Source organism: Oncorhynchus mykiss, chromosome 14, assembly GCF_013265735.2.
Source record: "Oncorhynchus mykiss isolate Arlee chromosome 14, USDA_OmykA_1.1, whole genome shotgun sequence".
NCBI lineage: Eukaryota > Metazoa > Chordata > Actinopteri > Salmoniformes > Salmonidae > Oncorhynchus > Oncorhynchus mykiss.
Genome location: NC_048578.1, coordinates 41,627,956 through 41,655,871, shown reverse-complemented (window position 1 = coordinate 41,655,871; position 27,916 = coordinate 41,627,956). Strand labels below are relative to the sequence as shown.

At 37.2% G+C, this 27,916-nt stretch overlaps 1 protein-coding gene across 3 annotated transcripts; it reads left to right on the top strand.

Moving 5' to 3' along the window:
* LOC110487963 (transcription termination factor 1) lies at window positions 1-27,474 on the top strand. Of its 3 annotated transcripts, XM_036943570.1 has the most exons (12): window positions 1-364; window positions 1,201-1,268; window positions 3,324-4,483; window positions 4,763-4,890; window positions 6,711-6,896; window positions 7,054-7,135; window positions 7,312-7,442; window positions 7,581-7,776; window positions 12,795-12,887; window positions 23,512-23,577; window positions 23,913-23,998; window positions 24,396-27,474. In XM_036943570.1, the coding sequence occupies exons 3-12, from the start codon at window positions 3,708-3,710 to the stop codon at window positions 24,542-24,544; spliced, it is 1,893 nt and encodes a 630-aa protein (XP_036799465.1). In that variant the 5' UTR covers window positions 1-364; window positions 1,201-1,268; window positions 3,324-3,707; the 3' UTR covers window positions 24,545-27,474. The 3 variants fall into 3 exon arrangements, with proteins under 3 accessions (XP_036799465.1, XP_036799463.1, XP_036799464.1); XM_036943568.1 differs by lacking the exon at window positions 1,201-1,268; XM_036943569.1 differs by lacking the exon at window positions 1-364 and having other exon boundaries at window positions 424-1,268.
* The last annotated feature ends 442 nt before the right edge of the window (window positions 27,475-27,916 follow it).

The following is a 27,916-nucleotide window of genomic DNA, read 5'->3' as shown; positions in this document are numbered from 1 at the left end:
CCCAATAGGACTCCCAATCACGGCCTTATGAGGGACTGCAGTGGCTGCATTCTCTGGTTTTAGTGCATGCTGTCACGTCAGTCCCAAGCCGCTGCAGATGTCAGGAGTCGCCTGTGTTATAATTTGTTGTCTATCAATTCAGTTAATTCAATACATGATCATCCTAGATCACACTGTTTCTTTCCTCACATCGTAGTCATTTATTTATGTTATGAACTGGTGGGTCTGACTGTCCGTTATAGTAACACCCCATCCACCCGGGGGCGCTGTGGTCTGCTGATGGGCTCGCCAGCCCTTAACGCGTCAAACAGAAGAAGGAAGCTACGGAGTGAAACTGAGTTTAGTTTCCCGTGTGTTCGTTCAGGTCAGTGCTTGTTTGTTTTTCTTTGCGAGATTTATCTCGGATTTGCTTATTTAGCTAGTAAGCTAGAGTCTATCACGTGTAGTTAACCAGGCCAGCTAACTAGCTAGTTGTGCTGATCATACGTGGAACGGTGTTTGTGCACGTGTGAACAAATGTTTTTAAACGTGTGCGCATGGGCTGCAGAATTGGTTCTGAAAATGCAAGAAACTACATTTAAAATTCTAAAAAATATATGTTTATCATAACCATTACAGTCCTAATTGCTAATATATATTATTCCGTCAAAAGCTACCATTTAATATTGATCTATTGGAACCTTATTATCGACCTGATAAAGGCAGTAACCTCAGCCATGTGGAGCTTGTTTGTAGAAGTTTATGTGCAATGATAAAGCCCTGGTTTGTTCATTTAGCAGACACGCTCTTATTTCCAGAGCCCATCTCTCAGTCAAGACACCTATTCTATAGTAAAACCCATGATGTAATATAACAGACACCTATTCTATAGTAAAACCCATGATGTAATATAACAGACACCTATTCTGTAGTAAAACCCATGATGTAATATAACAGACACCTATTCTATAGTAAAACCCATGATGTAATATAACAGACTCCTATTCTATAGTAAAACCCATGATGTAATATAACAGAATAAAATATAGAGAAGATGCCATTGCGAAGTGATCCGCATCTTGTGTGTGACAGTTATTCTCAGTGATCATTTGAAACGGGGCTCAATGAGTTGAAAGACAATTTTTTTTTCAGTGTTGCAATCAAAAATCTGTCTTTACAATATACAGATGTTTGATTTAGTTTATTCTACCTGTTATTTAGACTTTTGTAAAAGGACCATTCCTCATTGAACACACATGGTGATGAATTACGGACACGACATCTGTTTGGTGAGTAGGACTTGGCTTAATGATTCAGATTCAAATATGCTCGTTGTCTTTATCGAAACTGCATAATTTCAGAACCTGTCTATGTTTAGGCAGGTTATAGCCAAGCCCTGGGCAAACCAATTCTAAATGGCTCTAGCAGTTCGTAAAGTAGCCAAGATGCAATCATTCCCAAACTGCAGCTCGTTGTTGGAACACACCAGTCCATTTTTATTTCTGTTGAAAACCCTTGTCATTTGGCAATAATGTAGCTTGTGTATCCCATCAGTTAGATACAGTGCCTTCGGAAACTATTCAGACCCCTTGACTTTTCCCACATTTTGTTACATTACAGCCTTATTCTAAAATGGATGAAAAAAATCCCTCAATCTCCACACAATACCCCATAATGACAAAGCAAAAAAAAATGTTTTGCAACTATATTAAACATTTTAAAAATATCACATTTACATAATTTTTCAGACTCTTTACTCAGTATTTTGTTGAAGCACCTTTGGCAGCGATTACAGCCACGAGTCTTCTTGGGTATGACGCTACAAGCTTGGCACATCTGTATTTGGGGAGTTTCTCCCATTCTTCTCTGCAGATCCTCTCAAGCTCTGTCAGGTTGGATGGGGAGCGTCGCTGCACATCTATTTTCAGGTCTCTCCAGAGATTGGGTTCAACTCGGTTCAAGTCTGAGCTCTGGCTGGGTCACTCAAGGACATTCAGAGACCTGTCCCAAAGCCCCTCCTGCGTTGTCTTGGCTGTGTGCTTAGGGTCATTGTCCTGTTGGAAGGTGAACCTTCACCCCAGTCTGAGGTCCTGAGTGCTCTGGAGCAGGTTTTCATCAAGGATCTCTCTGTATTTTACTCCGTTCATCTTTCCCTCGATCCTGACTAGTCTCCTAGTCCTTGCCGCTGAAAACCATCCCCACAGCATGATTTTGTGGGAATAGGGAGCTTGCTGGTAGTTTGCTAGCTACTTAGCTCCCACGCCAATTTCAAGTCTTTATAAACTAATACCTGAAGAACTAAGAAATATGAAGTTATTTCAGAATGAATGTTACCTGGTTAGCATATCATGCTATGTGGCATTATGTTAGCTAGCTATCCCCAGTTAGATAATGCTTTGTGACATTATGTTAGCTAGCTATCCCCAGTTAGATAATGCTTTGTGACATTATGTTAGCTAGCTATCCCCAGTTAGATAATGCTTTGTGACATTATGTTAGCTAGCTATCCCCAGTTAGATAATGCTTTGTGACATTATGTTAGCTAGCTATCCCCAGTTAGATAATGCTTTGTGACATTATGTTAGCTAGCTATCCCCAGTTAGATAATGTGTTTTACACTTATTACATCCATGCTTGTTGTGTTCTCCCGGGTTTACACTAGTTACCACAGCCGCAAAGTTAAAATATATATATTTCTTTCTTTAAGGTTATGCTAAGGTATAGGCTTAGCAGTGTGGTTAAGGGTTATGGTTAGGTTTAAAATCACATTTCAAGAAGATAAATTGTAAAAAATAGACGGTCTTTATGACTTTGTAGCTGTGATAACTAGTATGATCGGCTGCTTGTTCTAAATAGTATATTCCAAGATGTTCAAAACGGTGGTGGGTGGGAGGGTAGAACACCTGTCCGGTGGGCAGAACCATTCATCTTGAGGGGGGGGGGGGTGCAAAATGCAATCTGTTAATTATTATATCGTATATAAAACGGACAGTATCTATTTTAATACAGACTAGCTCAAAACATTACTAATTATTTGAAAATGACAAATTACCCAATGGATTATGATAATTTTCTCCTCAAAGTGAGAGTACAAAAACATACCTATGCAACTGCTCCATTGCTCAGGCTCGTGTGTGTGTGTGTGTGTGTGTGTGTGTGTTTTGAAATACAATGCTGTGTGTAATCACGGGCTATTTGGGTGCTGAAATCAATCGTTTTGGGTTACTTCATTTTATTTGACATCGAAGCCCCAGTCTGCCTGCGCTAGTCGCCGATCAACTCCATGGGAAGTCGTAGAGTTCAGTTTAACCGGCTTAGTTTAATATTGTCTTTGTGTTTTATAGTTGGAGCAAATCGGTTAAACAGCTGCCACCATGCCGGGGACGACAACACCCACAGAACTGGGCGACTGAGATTCCCTGTTTACAGAACTGGGCGACTGAGATTCCCTGTTTCCAGAACTGGGCGACTGAGATTCCCTGTTTCCAGAACTGGGCGACTGAGAATCCCTGTTTCCAGAACTGGGCGACTGAGATTCCCTGTTTCCAGAACTGGGCGACTGAGATTCCCTGTTTCCAGAACTGGGCGACTGAGATTCCCTGTTTCCAACATCCCATCTTTTTACTTGAAAGCCGTTCCTGAAACATTCTCGTTTGTGGTACCTGACACGGTCGAGGGATGTGAAACGTGAACCCGAACGTGAAGGGCAAACGGTGACAGAGTTGGACATGGTGGAGAAAGAGAGGAAGAAAGGTAAGAAGCAAATGGAGGTACCAGATCCTGAGGAACGAACTGAAGAGAGAACTAAGAGAAAGTCAAACACTCTTCACACACAACGTGTGGGAGACGATGGAGGGACTGTTGCCGCGGGGGGGATGAGTAGCTGGAAGAAAAAGCAAACCCGTAATGACAGAGAGACAGAAGAGGGGATGGACAGTGGCCTCTCAGCGTCTGCAGTAGATGTCTCAGATGTAAGGGTGCCCGTAGAGGCCATAAAGAGTAAGAAGAAGCTCAAGAACAGGCAAACGAAGCTTGAAGAGGGAGCGGAAAGCCGTGAGACAGTTTTAAGATTAGCAGATGATCCTGAAATCATAGAACTGTACACTGAAGCGGTTGAGGGAGGGGAAAATGTGGTAACGGAGGTACAGAAGAACGAAAAAGAGAACAGGAAACGAAAGAAGGAAAAAGTTGGAGAGATTCAACTGAGCGTTTGTCCAGATGAAACCGAGCTCCCAGGTATTCTAGAACAAACTGGGAGAAAATGGAAAACGACAACGAGGCTGAAAACACAACCGGATGGAGGGGCTGAAGAGGGCAGCAGGAGAAACAAGAGACAATGCTGCAGAGAGTCCGACACGGGAATGGACAGTGTCCCCTCTAAGTCAGATAACAGGACTCCTGATGCTGGACCAGAATCTGAGACAGGGCAAGATGGCCTCCATACAACCATGGTGGAGACAAGCACCCAACACCGCAGACGCATGCAAAACGATAAAGCTCTAAGGTCAGTAGAAAGGAACCTCATACACTTGTTTTAAGAGTGAATCTAGCATTTACTGAAGAGTGATTTCCCCTATTGGCGGTAGTGAACATAACCATTGACAGGTGGTTTTGCTGGTGAAAACCAGACCTTTGTGAATCATTGTGCTGTGTACCAGAGTTTCATCTGAAACATCTTTCTGTGCAGAGAGGAGGCATTTCTGTCCTGCCCTGTCAACTCGGAGGTTTCAAAAACAGATGTTTTAGATGTTATTTAGGTATTTCTCCCCTCTCTATGTTACAGTGAAAACGAATGGAGGGCTATGATTGAGCTCAAAGAGTTTGTTCCCAATATTGCGTCGCGGCCTGTTAATAAGATCAGAGCGATGATCAAGTATGATCTTGATCGATTCAAGGAATTCCGAAGACAAGGTAGGTTTATTCTCTAAACCCTCGTGGTGTTTATCGTAGGATGATGTAGCTAACATGTCCACATGTAAGCAATGTTATGTAACATGCTACTGTGTTGAGAGATGTATGAGAGATGTATTGACTTCTGCTCCCTTAACACATGGATCCATATTCAGTGTTTGACCCACTGACTAAAGGTATTGTCATTTAGACCCAGTAGGTTAAACCAGGGCTCCAGACTGACATCATTTAGACCCTGTAGGTTAAACCAGGGCTCCGGACTGACATCATTTAGACCCCGTAGGTTAAACCAGGGCTCCAGACTGACATCATTTAGTCACGTTTTGACACCCTAAAGCCGTCTGCATACCGTAAGATTTAGACTTGGATGTGACAGTTACATTTATTTAATTTGTCTCGTTGGTGTGAGCTGCACAATCTGACTCAAAATGTCCTATTTTTGTAGGAGGCTGAAACCAGTGTTTGTTAACAGTAATGTAATGAGAGTCTCTGTGCCTGTTCCGCTGGGGCCTGCTGCTGAACAAAAAGCAGTGAGTATTATTTTAAAGACATTGTGTCTTGCTCAGGTGGTGGACTAGACGCACATAAATTAGCCTATGATATTAGGTCACTCATGCATTTTTTTGGGGTGCGACCAAAACATGGGCTGGTGCCACCAACTGAAAATGTACCAGTTTGGAGTCTGGCACCCTAGGTTACCATGTTAGTCTGGCGCCCTAGGTTACCATGTTAGTCTGGCGCCCTAGGTTACCGTGCTAGTCTGGAGCCCTAGGTTACCGCGTTAGTCTGGAGCCCTAGGTTACCGTGCTAGTCTGGAGCCCTAGGTTACCGTGCTAGTCTGGAGCCCTAGGTTACCGTGCTAGTCTGGAGCCCTAGGTTACCGTGCTAGTCTGGAGCCCTAGGTTACCGTGCTAGTCTGGAGCCCTAGGTTACCGTGCTAGTCTGGAGCCCTAGGTTACCGTGCTAGTCTGGAGCCCTAGGTTACCGTGCTAGTCTGGAGCCCTAGGTTACCGTGCTAGTCTGGAGCCCTAGGTTACCGCGCTAGTCTGGAGCCCTAGGTTACCGTGCTAGTCTGGAGCCCTAGGTTACCGCGCTAGTCTGGAGCCCTAGGTTACCGCGCTAGTCTGGAGCACTAGGTTACCGCGCTAGTCTGGAGCCCTAGGTTACCGCGCTAGTCTGGAGCCCTAGGTTACCGTGCTAGTCTGGAGCCCTAGGTTACCGTGCTAGTCTGGAGCCCTAGGTTACCGTGCTAGTCTGGAGCCCTAGGTTACCGTGCTAGTCTGGAGCCCTAGGTTACCGTGCTAGTCTGGAGCCCTAGGTTACCGTGCTAGTCTGGAGCCCTAGGTTACCGTGCTAGTCTGGAGCCCTAGGTTACCGTGCTAGTCTGGAGCCCTAGGTTACCGTGCTAGTCTGGAGCCCTAGGTTACCGTGCTAGTCTGGAGCCCTAGGTTACCGTGCTAGTCTGGAGCCCTAGGTTACCGCGCTAGTCTGGAGCCCTAGGTTACCGCGCTAGTCTGGAGCCCTAGGTTACCGCGCTAGTCTGGAGCCCTAGGTTACCGCGCTAGTCTGGAGCCCTAGGTTACCGCGCTAGTCTGGAGCCCTAGGTTACCGCGCTAGTCTGGAGCCCTAGGTTACCGTGCTAGTCTGGAGCCCTAGGTTACCGTGCTAGTCTGGAGCCCTAGGTTACCGTGCTAGTCTGGAGCCCTAGGTTACCGTGCTAGTCTGGAGCCCTAGGTTACCGTGCTAGTCTGGAGCCCTAGGTTAACGTGCTAGTCTGGAGCCCTAGGTTAAGACTCTGTGGAATCTTCTGTCTTTTCCAGGCATTTCCCTGCGAACCGGACGATACAGCGCACAGGAGAACAGACAACTCATGAGTAACATAAACGACTTCCTGGCTCTCACAGGGATTGAGAATGCCGCTAAACTCTTCCATACAAAGCGCTTCAGAGACGAACTGTCTTTCATCCAGAGGCTGAAGAGTCATCACAGATTCCCTGAGAGAATAGGTGCGTTGACTTCTAGCCAGCTTCATAATGATAACTAGTCAGATGAAGCTTCATCCCCACATTTATATCCCGGTCTTTACCATTGTCTACAGTGCTAAATAAGTATGCTAAGGGATTTCCCTGAAAACTGATCTCCCCTCTCCCTAACCTGTTCCAGGTGAAGGAATCCCGAGGCCTTGGCATAAGATCTATACTCGTGGTGGGAGGAAAATGTTTGATGGCAGCAGTTACAAGGGCCGGTAAGACTGGGCTAGTTACTTTAAGGAACTGACAACGGTAATAATGGGCTTTGTCTGTGTACAAAAGTATAGTGACGTTGAATTGGAACTAACAACTGTGCTGTTTTTCCTGACACGAAGCTCGTTACACTGGGCTGTTACAGACTTATTACTTGAATGTTTCTATGAATTTTTAGACGAAGGTTCAGCGAAGATGAACTTTACTCTTTGAAAAAACTGCAGACGTTGCACGGCAACAATTGGGTGAAGATCTCACAGTTGACTGGCCGGAGTGAAACGCCCCTTAGGAAACGGTTTTCTCAGATTTGTAAGTCATCGGGAACTTGAATTAAATATAATGACTCTTGCTCCTTGCCTGACACCCTGCTTCATTACTTTCTGGGCCATGTTGTTACCAGCGTTTGTCTGAACAACGGTCCCGCTTTGTTTGGTGTGTGTTTTTCAGTCGCAAACTTAGGTTCTTGGGGCGAGGAAGAACTGAAGAGACTAATGGAAGCTGTGCGAGACCACCTGCTGGGACAGGTGGAGCCTGGCAGAGGGCATGCCACCGTCAGCAAAGACCAGCTGTACAACAACATCCCCTGGACAGTTGTATGCCGGAGGGTTAAGACACGCCACCGGGACCAGTGTCGAATGAAATGGTGTGTAGTACAGAGTTTCATGGGTAACTGTTGCAAAAAAACAAAAGAAAAAATGGCCGACGTTTTCACAGTGAAAAATAATTATGCAAAGTGCAGTGATTACCGTAAAATACATTAAGATCTTCCAGGGTGATTTAATTTGGAACTTTTCTTCAACAATGTGTTTTATGATGAAGTTGGTATTCATGTATCGCTCACTAATCTTTCATGGACAGACTGTAAACATACATTGTACCGTAGAATCTGTCGAGAGACTATTGGATGTGTCAGATAGACTAACAGTGAATTGCTGACTGACGGGTCCTTTTTCCAACCATGCAGAGTTAAAGATAAAATAGACATAGTGACACAAGGAGTAAATACTCAGTGAATAACTACAGGTAGTAGAAAATAACATGGCTATATACAGGGAGTAGACAATAACATGGCTATATACAGGAAGTAGAAAATAACATGGCTATATACAGGGAGTAGAAAATAACATGGCTATATACAGGGAGTAGACAATAACATGGCTATATACAGGAAGTAGAAAATAACATGGCTATATACAGGGAGTAGAAAATAACATGGCTATATACAGGGAGTAGAAAATAACATGGCTATATACAGGAAGTAGAAAATAACATGGCTATATACAGGGAGTAGAAAATAACATGGCTATATACAGGAAGTAGAAAATAACATGGCTATATACAGGGAGTAGAAAATAACATGGCTATATACAGGGAGTAGAAAATAACATGGCTCTATACAGGGAGTAGAAAATAACATGGCTATATACAGGAAGTAGAAAATAACACGGCTATATACAGGAAGTAGAAAATAACATGGCTATAAACAGGTAGTAGAAAATAACATGGCTATAACCAGGAAGTAGAAAATAACATGGCTATATACAGGAAGTAGAAAATAACATGGCTATATACAGGAAGTAGAAAATAACATGGCTATATACAGGGAGTAGAAAATAACATGGCTATAAACAGGAAGTAGAAAATAACATGGCTATATACAGGGAGTAGACAATAACATGGCTATATACAGGAAGTAGAAAATAACATGGCTATATACAGGAAGTAGAAAATAACACGGCTATATACAGGAAGTAGAAAATAACATGGCTATATACAGGAAGTAGAAAATAACATGGCTATATACAGGGAGTAGAAAATAACGCGGCTATAAACAGGAAGTAGAAAATAACACAGCTATATACAGGGAGTAGAAAATAACATGGTTATATACAGGGAGTAGAAAATAACATGGCTATATACAGGAAGTAGAAAATAACATGGCTATATACAGGGAGTAGAAAATAACATGGCTATATACAGGGAGTAGAAAATAACATGGCTCTATACAGGGAGTAGAAAATAACATGGCTATAAACGGAGTAGAAAATAACATGGCTATATACAGGAAGTAGAAAATAGCATGGCTATATACAGGGAGTAGAAAATAACATGGCTATAAACAGGAAGTAGAAAATAACATGGCTATATACAGGAAGTAGAAAATAACATGGCTATATACAGGGAGTAGAAAATAACATGGCTATATACAGGAAGTAGAAAATAACACGGCTATATACAGGAAGGAGAAAATATGAAATACCCAATGTCGTGTCTTTGGCTATGCCGGATTAAGTGATATGACATGCTATTCTATAAAATAATTTCTCTGTCGTTAATATTACCTGATTGAACTAATCATGTAAATGTAATTAACTAGAAAGTCAGGGCACCACGAAATAATGTTTATAGAGCTGTTATCTTCCGAATAAACTCTTAAAGACCTAGTAATCTTTTACATCAATAGAAGTCAATATTTAATCCTCACCTTATTTAGTTTAATCTCAAAGTTGTAAATTCTTGGATATCTTCACGAACCCTGGCTAACAAGTTGAATCAGCAATACAAAATTTGGTTTAATTATTTATTTACTAAATGCCTAAATAATCACACATAATTACATATACACAGAATGAATCATACATTGATTACAACTTATGTCATAAAGGAAATCGTCCCTAGCGGACGGAACAGATATGACAGCTGGTTCCACAAAGGAAAGGGAGTGGCGTTTCAGTGAAAGAGCAGGAAGACTGAGGAACAGAGGGAGAAGCCATGCTATCTTAAATACAGAATTGTATGCATTCTAAATTACCGCCCATTTGAAAAAGGAGAAGGCAATAAATATTTACTCTGCGCTTCAGTAGATTGTTCGTATATGGGAGACCGGGTGGTCCAGCATGGATCTCTGGTCCACTGAAGAATGTCTCTGGTGGTAAACTGGATGCTCAATGTTAACAAAGGCTTTACTCGAGTCACATCGGTAGAGTAGAGAGAGGGGAAAGATATTTATGGGGGTCATAAACCTCCCCATCAGTCCAACGTCCTGACACTTATTTGCAGAAGTAGTCAGACCCTTTACAGTGAAACTCGAAGAGCCAATCACAACAGCTAGCACATTCTCTTGCAGCCTGCCAGAAATCATCTTTGATATGTCAATATCATATTTGATTGTCATATTTATTTTTGATGAATTCGGCGCATGTGACAAATACAGTTTGATTATAAATGATTTGGAAATCTATAAAAGGTCCCACAGTTGACAGTGCATGTCAGAGCAAAAATCAAGCCATGAGGTCAAAGGAATTGTCCGTAGAGCTTCGAGACAGGGTTGTTTCGAGGCACAGATCTGGGGAAGGGTACCCAAAAATGTGTGCAGCATTGCAAGTCCCCAAGAACACAGTGGCCTCCATCATTCTTAAATGGAAAAATTTTGGAACCACCAAGACTCTTCCTAGAGCTGGCTGCCCGGCCAAACTGGGCAATCGGGGGAGAAGGGCCTTGGTCAGGGAGGTGACCAAGAACCTGATGGTCAGAGCTCTAGAGTTCCTCTGTGGAAATGGTAGAACCTTCCAGAATGACAACCATCTCTGCAGCACTCCACCAATCAGGCCTTTATGGTAGAGTGGCCAGATGGAAGCCACTCCTCAGTAAAAGGCACATGACAGCCCGCTTGGAATTTGCCATAAGGCACCTAAAGGACTCAGTCCATGAGAAACAAGATTCTCTGGTCTGATGAAACCAAGATTGAACTCTTTTTGGCCTAAATGCCAAGTGTCACGTCTGGAGGAAACCTGGCACCATCAATACTGTGAAGCATGGTGGTGGCAGCATCATACTCAGGTCCTCGGAGTGGGGCAAAAGTTTGCCTTCCAACAGGACAACGACCTTAAGCACACAGCCAAGACAACCCAGGAGTGGATTCGGGACAAGTCTGAATGTCCTTGAGTGGCCCAGCCAGAGCCTGGACTTGATCCCAGTCTAACATCTCTGGAGAAACCTGAAAATAGCTGTGCAGAGATGCTCCCCATCCAACCTGACAAAGCTTGAGAGGATCTTCAGAAAAGAATGGGATACCTTTCTAAAAAAAGCTGTTTTTGCTTTGTCATTATGGGGTATTATGATGTCATTATGGGGTATTATGATGTCATTATGGGGTATTATGTGTAGACTGACAGGGGGAAAAGATTTAAAGTAATTTTAGAATAAGGCTGTAACAAAATGTGGAAAAGGTCAAGGAGTCTGAATACTTTTCGAATGCACTGTACGTCAAACTTCTGCCATAGCCAGTTGGCAAGCATGACAATATTACTCTTTAGCCAGTTGGCAAGCATGACAATATTACTCTTTAGCCAGTTGGCAAGCATGACAATATTACTCTTTAGCCGGTTGGCCAGCATGACAATATTACTCTTTAGCCAGTTGGCCAGCATGACAATATTACTCTTTAGCCGGTTGGCAAGCATGACAATATTACTCTTTAGCCAGTTGGCAAGCATGACAATATTACTCTTTAGCCGGTTGGCCAGCATGACAATATTACTCTTTAGCCAGTTGGCCAGCATGACAATATTACTCTTTAGCCGGTTGGCAAGCATGACAATATTACTCTTTAGCCAGTTGGCCAGCATGACAATATTACTCTTTAGCCGGTTGGCAAGCATGACAATATTACTCTTTAGCCAGTTGGCAAGCATGACAATATTACTCTTTAGCCAGTTGGCCAGCATGACAATATTACTCTTTAGTCGGTTGGCAAGCATGACAATATTACTCTTTAGCCGGTTGGCAAGCATGACAATATTACTCTATAGCCGGTTGGCAAGCATGACAATATTACTCTTTAGCCGGTTGGCCAGCATGACAATATTACTCTTTAGCCAGTTGGCCAGCATGACAATATTACTCTTTAGCCGGTTGGCAAGCATGACAATATTACTCTTTAGCCGGTTGGCCAGCATGACAATATTACTCTTTAGCCAGTTGGCCAGCATGACAATATTACTCTTTAGCCAGTTGGCCAGCATGACAATATTACTCTTTAGCCGGTTGGCCAGCATGACAATATTACTCTTTAGCCAGTTGGCCAGCATGACAATATTACTCTTTAGCCAGTTGGCAAGCATGACAATATTACTCTTTAGCCAGTTGGCAAGCATGACAATATTACTCTTTAGCCAGTTGGCCAGCATGACAATATTACTCTTTAGCCGGTTGGCCAGCATGACAATATTACTCTTTAGCCAGTTGGCCAGCATGACAATATTACTCTTTAGCCGGTTGGCCAGCATGACAATATTACTCTTTAGCCGGTTGGCCAGCATGACAATATTACTCTTTAGCCGGTTGGCAAGCATGACAATATTACTATTTTGCCAGTCAACCTTATGGAATAGGCACTGTTAAGATTCTATGTTACTTATGTTAAACAGGGAAATTATCAGAAATGATTATATCGTACACCGTGTTAGTTGTTAGTTAGCCCAGATGAATTGCTCGCTAAACTCTAGTTAAATAGTCGTCTCCTTTATAACTCAAATTGTTATTTTTTGCACGTTGCACAATTCTTCCACTTTGACAATGTCGCCCTGGTTTTGTTTCCACAAGCGTTCAGATTCAGAAGATTGTCTTTTGAGGCAGAGGCTGTATCTTCTCTGTTCCCAGGTTGGGTGTTATGGCATACAAAATGGCACATGGACAACCAGCATTCAGTGGAGGTGTGAAAACCTTAAAGGCTAAAGTGGATTTGATCAAAGCGTGAGTTTTTGTGAAGATTTTTTAATTCAATATATGCTGTTGTAGAATTGTTTCGTTTTATTTTCTTTGGAAGATTTATTAACCCAGTGACTTATTAATGTGGTGTAATATGATTTATTAACCCAGTGACTTATTAATGTGGTATAATATGATTTATTAACCCAGTGACTTATTAATGTGGTGTAATATGATTTATTAACCCAGTGACTTATTAATGTGGTATAATATGATTTATTAACCCAGTGACTTATTAATGTGGTATAATATGATTTATTAACCCAGTGACTTATTAATGTGGTATAATATGATTTATTAACCCAGTGACTTATTAATGTGGTATAATATGATTTATTAACCCAGTGACTTATTAATGTGGTATAATATGATTTATTAACCCAGTGACTTATTAATGTGGTATAATATGATTTATTAACCCAGTGACTTATTAATGTGGTATAATATGATTTATTAACCCAGTGACTTATTAATGTGGTATAATATGATTTATTAACCCAGTGACTTATTAATGTGGTATAATATGATTTATTAACCCAGTCTAGTGACTTATTAATGTGGTGTAATATGATTTATTAACCCAGTCTAGTGACTTATTAATGTGGTGTAATATGATTTATTAACCCAGTCTAGTGACTTATTAATGTGGTGTAATATGATTTATTAACCCAGTCTAGTGACTTATTAATGTGGTGTAATATTATTTATTAACCCAGTCTAGTGACTTATTAATGTGGTGTAATATGATTTATTAACCCAGTCTGGTGACTTATTAATGTGGTGTAATATGATTTATTAACCCAGTCTAGTGACTTATTAATGTGGTGTAATATGATTTATTAACCCAGTCTAGTGACTTATTAATGTGGTGTAATATGATTTATTAACCCAGTCTAGTGACTTATTAATGTGGTGTAATATGATTTATTAACCCAGTTTAGTGACTTATTAATGTGGTGTAATATGATTTATTAACCCAGTCTAGTGACTTATTAATGTGGTGTAATATGATTTATTAACCCAGTCTGGTGACTTATTAATGTGGTGTAATATGATTTATTAACCCAGTCTAGTGACTTATTAATGTGGTGTAATATGATTTATTAACCCAGTCTAGTGACTTATTAATGTGGTGTAATATGATTTATTAACCCAGTCTAGTGACTTATTAATGTGGTGTAATATGATTTATTAACCCAGTCTAGTGACTTATTAATGTGGTGTAATATGATTTATTAACCCAGTCTAGTGACTTATTAATGTGGTGTAATATGATTTATTAACCCAGTCTAGTGACTTATTAATGTGGTGTAATATGATTTATTAACCCAGTCTAGTGACTTATTAATGTGGTGTAATATGATTTATTAACCCAGTCTAGTGACTTATTAATGTGGTGTAATATGATTTATTAACCCAGTCTGGTGACTTATTAATGTGGTGTAATATGATTTATTAACCCAGTCTAGTGACTTATTAATGTGGTGTAATATGATTTATTAACCCAGTGACTTATTAATGTGGTATAATATGATTTATTAACCCAGTCTGGTGACTTATTAATGTGGTGTAATATGATTTATTAACTCAGTGACTTATTAATGTGGTATAAAATGATTTATTAACCCAGTCTAGTGACTTATTAATGTGGTATAAAATGATTTATTAACCCAGTCTAGTGACTTATTAATGTGGTGTAAAATGATTTATTAACCCAGTCTAGTGACTTATTAATGTGGTGTAAAATGATTTATTAACCCAGTCTAGTGACTTATTAATGTGGTATAATATGATTTATTAACCCAGTGACTTATTAATGTGGTGTAATGTGATTTATTAACCCAGTCTAGTGACTTATTAATGTGGTGTAATATGATTTATTAACCCAGTCTAGTGACTTATTAATGTGGTGTAATATGATTTATTAACCCAGTCTAGTGACTTATTAATGTGGTGTAATATGATTTATTAACCCAGTCTAGTGACTTATTAATGTGGTGTAATATGATTTATTAACCCAGTCTAGTGACTTATTAATGTGGTGTAATATGATTTATTAACCCAGTCTAGTGACTTATTAATGTGGTGTAATATGATTTATTAACCCAGTCTAGTGACTTATTAATGTGGTGTAATATGATTTATTAACCCAGTCTGGTGACTTATTAATGTGGTGTAATATGATTTATTAACCCAGTCTAGTGACTTATTAATGTGGTGTAATATGATTTATTAACCCAGTGACTTATTAATGTGGTATAATATGATTTATTAACCCAGTCTGGTGACTTATTAATGTGGTGTAATATGATTTATTAACTCAGTGACTTATTAATGTGGTATAAAATGATTTATTAACCCAGTCTAGTGACTTATTAATGTGGTATAAAATGATTTATTAACCCAGTCTAGTGACTTATTAATGTGGTGTAAAATGATTTATTAACCCAGTCTAGTGACTTATTAATGTGGTGTAAAATGATTTATTAACCCAGTCTAGTGACTTATTAATGTGGTATAATATGATTTATTAACCCAGTGACTTATTAATGTGGTGTAATGTGATTTATTAACCCAGTCTAGTGACTTATTAATGTGGTGTAATATGATTTATTAACCCAGTGACTTATTAATGTGGTGTAATATGATTTATTAACCCAGTGACTTATTAATGTGGTGTAATATGATTTATTAACCCAGTGACTTATTAATGTGGTGTAATATGATTTATTAACCCAGTGACTTATTAATGTGGTGTAATATGATTTATTAACCCAGTCTAGTGACTTATTAATGTGGTGTAATATGATTTATTAACCCAGTCTAGTGACTTATTAATGTGGTGTAATATGATTATTAACCCAGTCTAGTGACTTATTAATGTGGTGTAATATGATTTATTAACCCAGTCTAGTGACTTATTAATGTGGTGTAATATGATTTATTAACCCAGTCTAGTGACTTATTAATGTGGTGTAATATGATTTATTAACCCAGTCTAGTGACTTATTAATGTGGTGTAATATGATTTATTAACCCAGTCTAGTGACTTATTAATGTGGTGTAATATGATTTATTAACCCAGTCTGGTGACTTATTAATGTGGTGTAATATGATTTATTAACCCAGTCTAGTGACTTATTAATGTGGTGTAATATGATTTATTAACCCAGTGACTTATTAATGTGGTATAATATGATTTATTAACCCAGTCTGGTGACTTATTAATGTGGTGTAATATGCTTTATTAACTCAGTGACTTATTAATGTGGTATAAAATGATTTATTAACCCAGTCTAGTGACTTATTAATGTGGTATAAAATGATTTATTAACCCAGTCTAGTGACTTATTAATGTGGTGTAAAATGATTTATTAACCCAGTCTAGTGACTTATTAATGTGGTGTAAAATGATTTATTAACCCAGTCTAGTGACTTATTAATGTGGTATAATATGATTTATTAACCCAGTGACTTATTAATGTGGTGTAATGTGATTTATTAACCCAGTCTAGTGACTTATTAATGTGGTGTAATATGATTTATTAACCCAGTGACTTATTAATGTGGTGTAATATGATTTATTAACCCAGTGACTTATTAATGTGGTGTAATATGATTTATTAACCCAGTGACTTATTAATGTGGTGTAATATGATTTATTAACCCAGTGACTTATTAATGTGGTGTAATATGATTTATTAACCCAGTGACTTATTAATGTGGTGTAATATGATTTATTAACCCAGTGACTTATTAATGTGGTGTAATATGATTTATTAACCCAGTGACTTATTAATGTGGTATAATATGATTTATTAACCCAGTGACTTATTAATGTGGTGTAATATGATTTATTAACCCAGTGACTTATTAATGTGGTATAATATGATTTATTAACCCAGTGACTTATTAATGTGGTATAATATGATTTATTAACCCAGTGACTTATTAATGTGGTATAATATGATTTATTAACCCAGTGACTTATTAATGTGGTATAATATGATTTATTAACCCAGTGACTTATTAATGTGGTATAATATGATTTATTAACCCAGTGACTTATTAATGTGGTATAATATGATTTATTAACCCAGTGACTTATTAATGTGGTATAATATGATTTATTAACCCAGTGACTTATTAATGTGGTATAATATGATTTATTAACCCAGTCTAGTGACTTATTAATGTGGTGTAATATGATTTATTAACCCAGTCTAGTGACTTATTAATGTGGTGTAATTTAATGTGGTGTAATATGATTTATTAACCCAGTCTAGTGACTTATTAATGTGGTGTAATATGATTTATTAACCCAGTCTAGTGACTTATTAATGTGGTGTAATATGATTTATTAACCCAGTCTGGTGACTTATTAATGTGGTGTAATATGATTTATTAACCCAGTCTAGTGACTTATTAATGTGGTGTAATATGATTTATTAACCCAGTCTAGTGACTTATTAATGTGGTGTAATATGATTTATTAACCCAGTCTAGTGACTTATTAATGTGGTGTAATATGATTTATTAACCCAGTCTAGTGACTTATTAATGTGGTGTAATATGATTTATTAACCCAGTCTAGTGACTTATTAATGTGGTGTAATATGATTTATTAACCCAGTCTGGTGACTTATTAATGTGGTGTAATATGATTTATTAACCCAGTCTAGTGACTTATTAATGTGGTGTAATATGATTTATTAACCCAGTCTAGTGACTTGTTAATGTGGTGTAATATGATTTATTAACCCAGTCTAGTGACTTATTAATGTGGTGTAATATGATTTATTAACCCAGTCTAGTGACTTATTAATGTGGTGTAATATGATTTATTAACCCAGTCTAGTGACTTATTAATGTGGTGTAATATGATTTATTAACCCAGTCTAGTGACTTATTAATGTGGTGTAATATGATTTATTAACCCAGTCTAGTGACTTATTAATGTGGTGTAATATGATTTATTAACCCAGTCTGGTGACTTATTAATGTGGTGTAATATGATTTATTAACCCAGTCTAGTGACTTATTAATGTGGTGTAATATGATTTATTAACCCAGTGACTTATTAATGTGGTATAATATGATTTATTAACCCAGTCTGGTGACTTATTAATGTGGTGTAATATGATTTATTAACTCAGTGACTTATTAATGTGGTATAAAATGATTTATTAACCCAGTCTAGTGACTTATTAATGTGGTATAAAATGATTTATTAACCCAGTCTAGTGACTTATTAATGTGGTGTAAAATGATTTATTAACCCAGTCTAGTGACTTATTAATGTGGTGTAAAATGATTTATTAACCCAGTCTAGTGACTTATTAATGTGGTATAATATGATTTATTAACCCAGTGACTTATTAATGTGGTGTAATGTGATTTATTAACCCAGTCTAGTGACTTATTAATGTGGTGTAATATGATTTATTAACCCAGTGACTTATTAATGTGGTGTAATATGATTTATTAACCCAGTGACTTATTAATGTGGTGTAATATGATTTATTAACCCAGTGACTTATTAATGTGGTGTAATATGATTTATTAACCCAGTGACTTATTAATGTGGTGTAATATGATTTATTAACCCAGTCTAGTGACTTATTAATGTGGTGTAATATGATTTATTAACCCAGTCTAGTGACTTATTAATGTGGTGTAATATGATTTATTAACCCAGTCTAGTGACTTATTAATGTGGTGTAATATGATTTATTAACCCAGTCTAGTGACTTATTAATGTGGTGTAATATGATTTATTAACCCAGTCTAGTGACTTATTAATGTGGTGTAATATGATTTATTAACCCAGTCTAGTGACTTATTAATGTGGTGTAATATGATTTATTAACCCAGTCTAGTGACTTATTAATGTGGTGTAATATGATTTATTAACCCAGTCTGGTGACTTATTAATGTGGTGTAATATGATTTATTAACCCAGTCTAGTGACTTATTAATGTGGTGTAATATGATTTATTAACCCAGTGACTTATTAATGTGGTATAATATGATTTATTAACCCAGTCTGGTGACTTATTAATGTGGTGTAATATGCTTTATTAACTCAGTGACTTATTAATGTGGTATAAAATGATTTATTAACCCAGTCTAGTGACTTATTAATGTGGTATAAAATGATTTATTAACCCAGTCTAGTGACTTATTAATGTGGTGTAAAATGATTTATTAACCCAGTCTAGTGACTTATTAATGTGGTGTAAAATGATTTATTAACCCAGTCTAGTGACTTATTAATGTGGTATAATATGATTTATTAACCCAGTGACTTATTAATGTGGTGTAATGTGATTTATTAACCCAGTCTAGTGACTTATTAATGTGGTGTAATATGATTTATTAACCCAGTGACTTATTAATGTGGTGTAATATGATTTATTAACCCAGTGACTTATTAATGTGGTGTAATATGATTTATTAACCCAGTGACTTATTAATGTGGTGTAATATGATTTATTAACCCAGTGACTTATTAATGTGGTGTAATATGATTTATTAACCCAGTGACTTATTAATGTGGTGTAATATGATTTATTAACCCAGTGACTTATTAATGTGGTGTAATATGATTTATTAACCCAGTGACTTATTAATGTGGTGTAATATGATTTATTAACCCAGTCTAGTGACTTATTAATGTGGTATAATATGATTTATTTACCCAGTGACTTATTAATGTGGTGTAAAATGATTTATTAACCCAGTCTAGTGACTTATTAATGTGGTATAATATGATTTATTAACCCAGTCTGGTGACTTATTAATGTGGTGTAATATGATTTATTAACTCAGTGACTTATTAATGTGGTATAAAATGATTTATTAACCCAGTCTAGTGACTTATTAATGTGGTATAAAATGATTTATTAACCCAGTCTAGTGACTTATTAATGTGGTGTAAAATGATTTATTAACCCAGTCTAGTGACTTATTAATGTGGTGTAAAATGATTTATTAACCCAGTCTAGTGACTTATTAATGTGGTATAATATGATTTATTAACCCAGTGACTTATTAATGTGGTGTAATGTGATTTATTAACCCAGTCTAGTGACTTATTAATGTGGTGTAATATGATTTATTAACCCAGTCTAGTGACTTATTAATGTGGTGTAATATGATTTATTAACCCAGTGACTTATTAATGTGGTGTAAAATTATTTATTAACCCAGTGACTTATTAATGTGGTGTAATATGATTTATTAACCCAGTGACTTATTAATGTGGTGTAATATGATTTATTAACCCAGTGACTTATTAATGTGGTGTAATAATATGATTTATTAACCCAGTGACTTATTAATGTGGTGTAATGTGATTTATTAACCCAGTCTAGTGACTTATTAATGTGGTGTAAAATGATTTATTAACCCAGTGACTTATTAATGTGGTGTAATATGATTTATTCACCCAGTCTGGTGACTTATTAATGTGGTATATGATTTATTAACCCAGTGACTTATTAATGTGGTGTAATATGATTTATTAACCCAGTCTAGTGACTTATTAATGTGGTGTAATATGATTTATTAACCCAGTGACTTATTAATGTGGTGTAAAATTATTTATTAACCCAGTGACTTATTAATGTGGTGTAATATGATTTATTAACCCAGTCTAGTGACTTATTAATGTGGTGTAATATGATTTATTAACCCAGTGACTTATTAATGTGGTGTAATATGATTTATTAACCCAGTCTAGTGACTTATTAATGTGGTGTAATATGATTTATTAACCCAGTCTAGTGACTTATTAATGTGGTGTAATATGATTTATTAACCCAGTCTGGTGACTTATTAATGTGGTGTAATATGATTTATTAACCCAGTCTAGTGACTTATTAATGTGGTGTAATATGATTTATTAACCCAGTGACTTATTAATGTGGTATAATATGATTTATTAACCCAGTCTGGTGACTTATTAATGTGGTGTAATATGATTTATTAACTCAGTGACTTATTAATGTGGTATAAAATGATTTATTAACCCAGTCTAGTGACTTATTAATGTGGTATAAAATGATTTATTAACCCAGTCTAGTGACTTATTAATGTGGTGTAAAATGATTTATTAACCCAGTCTAGTGACTTATTAATGTGGTGTAAAATGATTTATTAACCCAGTCTAGTGACTTATTAATGTGGTATAATATGATTTATTAACCCAGTGACTTATTAATGTGGTGTAATGTGATTTATTAACCCAGTCTAGTGACTTATTAATGTGGTGTAATATGATTTATTAACCCAGTGACTTATTAATGTGGTGTAATATGATTTATTAACCCAGTGACTTATTAATGTGGTGTAATATGATTTATTAACCCAGTGACTTATTAATGTGGTGTAATATGATTTATTAACCCAGTGACTTATTAATGTGGTGTAATATGATTTATTAACCCAGTGACTTATTAATGTGGTGTAATATGATTTATTAACCCAGTGACTTATTAATGTGGTGTAATATGATTTATTAACCCAGTGACTTATTAATGTGGTGTAATATGATTTATTAACCCAGTCTAGTGACTTATTAATGTGGTATAATATGATTTATTTACCCAGTGACTTATTAATGTGGTGTAAAATGATTTATTAACCCAGTCTAGTGACTTATTAATGTGGTATAATATGATTTATTAACCCAGTCTGGTGACTTATTAATGTGGTGTAATATGATTTATTAACTCAGTGACTTATTAATGTGGTATAAAATGATTTATTAACCCAGTCTAGTGACTTATTAATGTGGTATAAAATGATTTATTAACCCAGTCTAGTGACTTATTAATGTGGTGTAAAATGATTTATTAACCCAGTCTAGTGACTTATTCATGTGGTGTAAAATGATTTATTAACCCAGTCTAGTGACTTATTAATGTGGTATAATATGATTTATTAACCCAGTGACTTATTAATGTGGTGTAATGTGATTTATTAACCCAGTCTAGTGACTTATTAATGTGGTGTAATATGATTTATTAACCCAGTCTAGTGACTTATTAATGTGGTGTAATATGATTTATTAACCCAGTGACTTATTAATGTGGTGTAAAATTATTTATTAACCCAGTGACTTATTAATGTGGTGTAATATGATTTATTAACCCAGTGACTTATTAATGTGGTGTAATATGATTTATTAACCCAGTGACTTATTAATGTGGTGTAATAATATGATTTATTAACCCAGTGACTTATTAATGTGGTGTAATGTGATTTATTAACCCAGTCTAGTGACTTATTAATGTGGTGTAAAATGATTTATTAACCCAGTGACTTATTAATGTGGTGTAATATGATTTATTAACCCAGTCTGGTGACTTATTAATGTGGTATATGATTTATTAACCCAGTGACTTATTAATGTGGTGTAATATGATTTATTAACCCAGTCTAGTGACTTATTAATGTGGTGTAATATGATTTATTAACCCAGTGACTTATTAATGTGGTGTAAAATTATTTATTAACCCAGTGACTTATTAATGTGGTGTAATATGATTTATTAACCCAGTCTAGTGACTTATTAATGTGGTGTAATATGATTTATTAACCCAGTGACTTATTAATGTGGTGTAATATGATTTATTAACCCAGTCTAGTGACTTATTAATGTGGTGTAAAATGATTTATTAACCCAGTGACTTATTCATGTGGTGTAAATTTTTTTATTAACCCAGTCTGGTGACTTATTAATGTGGTATATGATTTATTAACCCAGTGACTTATTAATGTGGTGTAATATGATTTATTAACCCAGTCTAGTGACTTATTAATGTGGTGTAATATGATTTATTAACCCAGTGACTTATTAATGTGGTGTAATATGATTTATTAACCCAGTCTAGTGACTTATTAATGTGGTGTAATATGATTTATTAACCCAGTCTAGTGACTTATTAATGTGGTATATGATTTATTAACCCAGTGACTTATTAATGTGGTGTAATATGATTTATTAACCCAGTCTAGTGACTTATTAATGTGGTGTAATATGATTTATTAACCCAGTCTAGTGACTTATTCATGTGGTGTAAAATGATTTATTAACCCAGTGACTTATTAACGTGGTATAATATGATTTATTGACCCAGTCTAGTGACTTATTAATGTGGTGTAATATGATGTATTAACCCAGTCTGGTGACTTATTAATGTGGTATATGATTTATTAACCCAGTGACTTATTAATGTGGTATAAAATGATTTATTAACCCAGTCTGGTGACTTATTAATGTGGTATAATATGATTTATTAACCCAGTCTAGTGACTTATTAATGTGGTGTAAAATGATTTATTAACCCAGTGACTTATTAATGTGGTGTAAAATGATTTATTAACCCAGTCTGGTGACTTATTAATGTGGTGTAAAATGATTTATTAACCCAGTCTAGTGACTTATAATCATAGTATATACCTTCTGCGTTACCGTTCTGCGTAGTCCTGATTTACTGGGCCAATGGAAGTCTTTTGTTCTTGGTATAATGGCATATGAAACTGGCATGGTCAACCATTTTTATTTTGCCAATGTTGATTCAATGTCATTTTGACCTTTCAGGTTGAACGCAATGCAGGTGGAAGATGCCTCCGATGTTGACTGGGAAGAAATTGCTCACACAATTGGGTAAGAGGTTGTTAATTATACACAGATTATACTTTGTTTTAGACAATGTTGCATTTTTATTATTAATGACATTTTCTCTGACAGAGGTCTGTTTTATGTTAGTATTTACGTTTCGATTCTCAAATCTCTTAAACACAACACAGATGTTTTAATTGTCTACAAACTCGGTCGTTAATCGTCAAAGAAAGGGGTATCTGTACAGTAGAGGCACAGCCCTGGCCAAATGTTTCCTATCTTCTAGGAGTGAGGAGTACAACAGCACATGGCAGGGTCGTTGTGGTTTATGTGTGTGGGAATGCTATGCTATCTGCTAACCTTTCTTTCCTGTTTTAAAGGGGAGTTACTCCTTGCTACGTACAGATGCACTACCACAAGCTAAAAGTAGCCAAAGTGCCGTTGCGTCAGAGCATGTCTTTCTGTGGTAGGTGTAAGCTGCTGTCATACACACATTTGTTTTTTTTGCAATCCCTATGTTGTTGTTTTTAGGTTGGAGGTATGCGTTTAGAATAGTTGAGTGCAAGTCACTATGATCAGTATTCTGGTGATATCACTTCCAAGGGACAGGAAGTATAAGCTAGCTCCGTCTTGACTGCATGTTTTTAACCTCCTATTCATCTCCAGCAGTATACATATGTGTAAATTATGTTTCTACATTCGGAAAGAGATGAAAACCTAAGAAAATGTCATGTGTGATCACATGTAAAACCACTGATTGGCCCCCCACCCCCCCCCCTTCAAATATAATGATGCTTCGAGGAAGAATCTTGTTGTTTGCTGGACACATTTACTAATTTAATGTATCTGTGTTTTACTTTCAGAGACCATTGATTTCCTGTACAGTAGTGTTCTGCCCAAGTTTGAAGAGCTCCTCCGACACAGTCAGACTGAGTCAGGGGAGACCGAGTCCAGAGAAGATCCACAAGAGCACTTCCTGCTCTCAGAGATCTTTGAAGATGAGGACGACTGAGATTATTACAGCGAGGTTCAGAACAGTTGATTATCAATCATTTTTTTTATCTCTGCGAGCTTTATATTTTGGATGTATTTTAAAGGCAGCTTTTGAAAAGAGTAGTTTGGATGTAGATGGTGAAAATCTATTGGACGATAATGAAAATGCTGGTCAGGAGTTTTCCTTTTTCGGACATTCACCGATACAGATGGATGCTTTGTTAACATTAGACATGATAACATCCCCAGGGGCTGATCATTTGGAGCCTGGTCTGCTGTAGTGTGCAGCCACCCCTTATTGCTTGATCAGTAGCCCACATTCTTTATGTAACATTGTTATCAGGAAGTTTTCCAAAAGCATGGGAATCTGTAGTATTAGTAGTACATCTATCACTCCATTAGGGTGGGGATACAAATGATCTGGCCATCTATCACTCCATTTGGGTGGGGATACAAATGATCTGGACATCTATCACTCGATGAGGGTGGGGATACAAATGATCTGGACATCTGTCACTCCATTAGGGTGGGGATACAAATGATGTAGACATCTGCCACCATTATTGTTTCAGGCCATCTTGATAGATGGGGTTAAATCTGAATTATCACAGCGACAGAACTCAGGCCATCTTGATAGACGGGGTTTAATCAGAATTTCCTGAGATTCAAAAAGGTGTTCCTCAGGGTTCTACTTTGGGTCCATTATTGTTTCACTTTGTATATTAAAGACATAGGAAACACTGTTCATACTTGTAACATTCATCTCTATGCAGATGACACAGTGTTGTATTCCTGTGCCACCTCGGTCCAGCAGGCCATTCATCTCTATGCAGATGACACCGTGTTGTGTTCCTGTGCTACCTCAGTGCAGCAGGCCGTTCGTGAACTTCAGCATGACTTTGATCCAGTTCTGAAATCACTTACAGATCTTAAATTAGTGTTAAATACAAGTAAAAACCAAGTTCATGCTGTTCTCTAGGTCACGAAATGTTGACCCAAAGGACCTGCATATTTGCGCTATAAATGGAGCCTAAATTAAGCTAGTTTCTCAATATAAGTACCTGGGTGTCTGGATTGATGACGAGTTGTCCTTCCTAACGGATATAGAAAATTTGACTTGGAATCTAAGATCCAAGATAGTTTTTTTTTTTTATATCTCAATAAATCACGCCTTAGTATTAAAAACAGGAAAAAGATTGTTCAAACCAACGCTTCTCCCTGTATTGGATTTTGGTTATATTTTTTTTACAGGCAACGTCTGTTTTAAAATCCTAGGATGCTGTCTACCATTCAGCAACACGTTTTATCACAGGGGACCATTTTTAGGACTCATCATTGTAGTCTGTATAAAATGTGGGATGGACCTCTGTCTGTAAGAAGAGAGAGAGTATTCTCATTTATTTACAAAGCAATCTGACAAACTCCATATGTAACTTCATTAAGTTAAGCGTCACAAGTTGTCACAGGAATGGATAACACTGGAGATCCCTTCAGTTTCCACAGGAATGGATAACACTGGAGATCCCTTCAGTTTCCACAGGAATGGATAACACTGGAGATCCCTTCAGTTTCCACAGGAATGGATAACACTGGAGATCCCTTCAGTTTCCACAGGAATGGATAACACTGGAGATCCCTTCAGTTTCCACAGGAATGGATAACACTGGAGATCCCTTCAGTTTCCACAGGAATGGATAACACTGGAGATCCCTTCAGTTTCCACAGGAATGGATAACACTGGAGATCCCTTCAGTTTCCACAGGAATGGATAACACTGGAGATCCCTTCAGTTTCCACAGGAATGGATAACACTGGAGATCCCTTCAGTTTCCACAGGAATGGATAACACTGGAGATCCCTTCAGTTTCCACAGGAATGGATAACACTGGAGATCCCTTCAGTTTCCACAGGAATGGATAACACTGGAGATCCCTTCAGTTTCCACAGGAATGGATAACACTGGAGATCCCTTCAGTTTCCACAGGAATGGATAACACTGGAGATCCCTTCAGTTTCCACAGGAATGGATAACACTGGAGATCCCTTCAGTTTCCACAGGAATGGATAACACTGGAGATCCCTTCAGTTTCCACAGGAATGGATAACACTGGAGATCCCTTCAGTTTCCACAGGAATGGATAACACTGGAGATCCCTTCAGTTTCCACAGATTTGGATAACACTGGAGATCCCTTCAGTTTCCACAGGAATGGATAACACTGGAGATCCCTTCAGTTTCCACAGGAATGGATAACACTGGAGATCCCTTCAGTTTCCACAGGAATGGATAACACTGGAGATCCCTTCAGTTTCCACAGGAATGGATAACACTGGAGATCCCTTCAGTTTCCACAGGAATGGATAACACTGGAGATCCCTTCAGTTTCCACAGGAATGGATAACACTGGAGATCCCTTCAGTTTCCACAGGAATGGATAACACTGGAGATCCCTTCAGTTTCCACAGGAATGGATAACACTGGAGATCCCTTCAGTTTCCACAGGAATGGATAACACTGGAGATCCCTTCAGTTTCCACAGGAATGGATAACACTGGAGATCCCTTCAGTTTCCACAGATTTGGATAACACTGGAGATCCCTTCAGTTTCCACAGGAATGGATAACACTGGAGATCCCTTCAGTTTCCACAGGAATGGATAACACTGGAGATCCCTTCAGTTTCCACAGGAATGGATAACACTGGAGATCCCTTCAGTTTCCACAGGAATGGATAACACTGGAGATCCCTTCAGTTTCCACAGGAATGGATAACACTGGAGATCCCTTCAGTTTCCACAGGAATGGATAACACTGGAGATCCCTTCAGTTTCCACAGGAATGGATAACACTGGAGATCCCTTCAGTTTCCACAGGAATGGATAACACTGGAGATCCCTTCAGTTTCCACAGGAATGGATAACACTGGAGATCCCTTCAGTTTCCACAGATTTGGGGAAAAAACGTCTTTGTTTTATTTGCCCCTAATTTGTGTAACGTTTTGCAGAGTTCACTGCAGTTAGCTGTGTTGGTGCCACTCAGGCAGTTTACATCATTGATTTAGGACCTCTATGTAGTTGAATGCTTTTATTTTTTGTTTATTGTATGTTGAATTATATTTTATACATGTATGTTTTAGTATTCTGTTTTTATTGTAATGCTCTCTTGTAAATATATTTTTTATTTTTATCTTTTTTTTATTTCAATCTGTTCTGAAGGTTAAATAAAAATACTGTGGAATTATTTTTAGAGGTCCTGTGTTAATCTGTTGGTTGGACGATTTCATAGAGTGACACAGATGTGCTCCTATTTAAAAAAAAAAAGAATAATAATTTAGTAATTTTTTACCTTTATTTAACTAGGCAAGTCAGTTAAGAACAAATTCTTATTTTCAA

Excerpts from the sequence above, each read along its gene's own strand:
- LOC110487963 (XM_036943568.1), top strand. The coding sequence starts at position 3,708 with ATGGTGGAGAAAGAGAGGAAGAAAGGTAAGAAGCAAATGGAGGTACCA. Across the intron at positions 7,136-7,311 it reads GGCAGCAGTTACAAGGGCCG|ACGAAGGTTCAGCGAAGATG; the intron begins GTAAGACTGGGC and ends ATGAATTTTTAG. Across the intron at positions 7,443-7,580 it reads GAAACGGTTTTCTCAGATTT|TCGCAAACTTAGGTTCTTGG; the intron begins GTAAGTCATCGG and ends TGTGTTTTTCAG.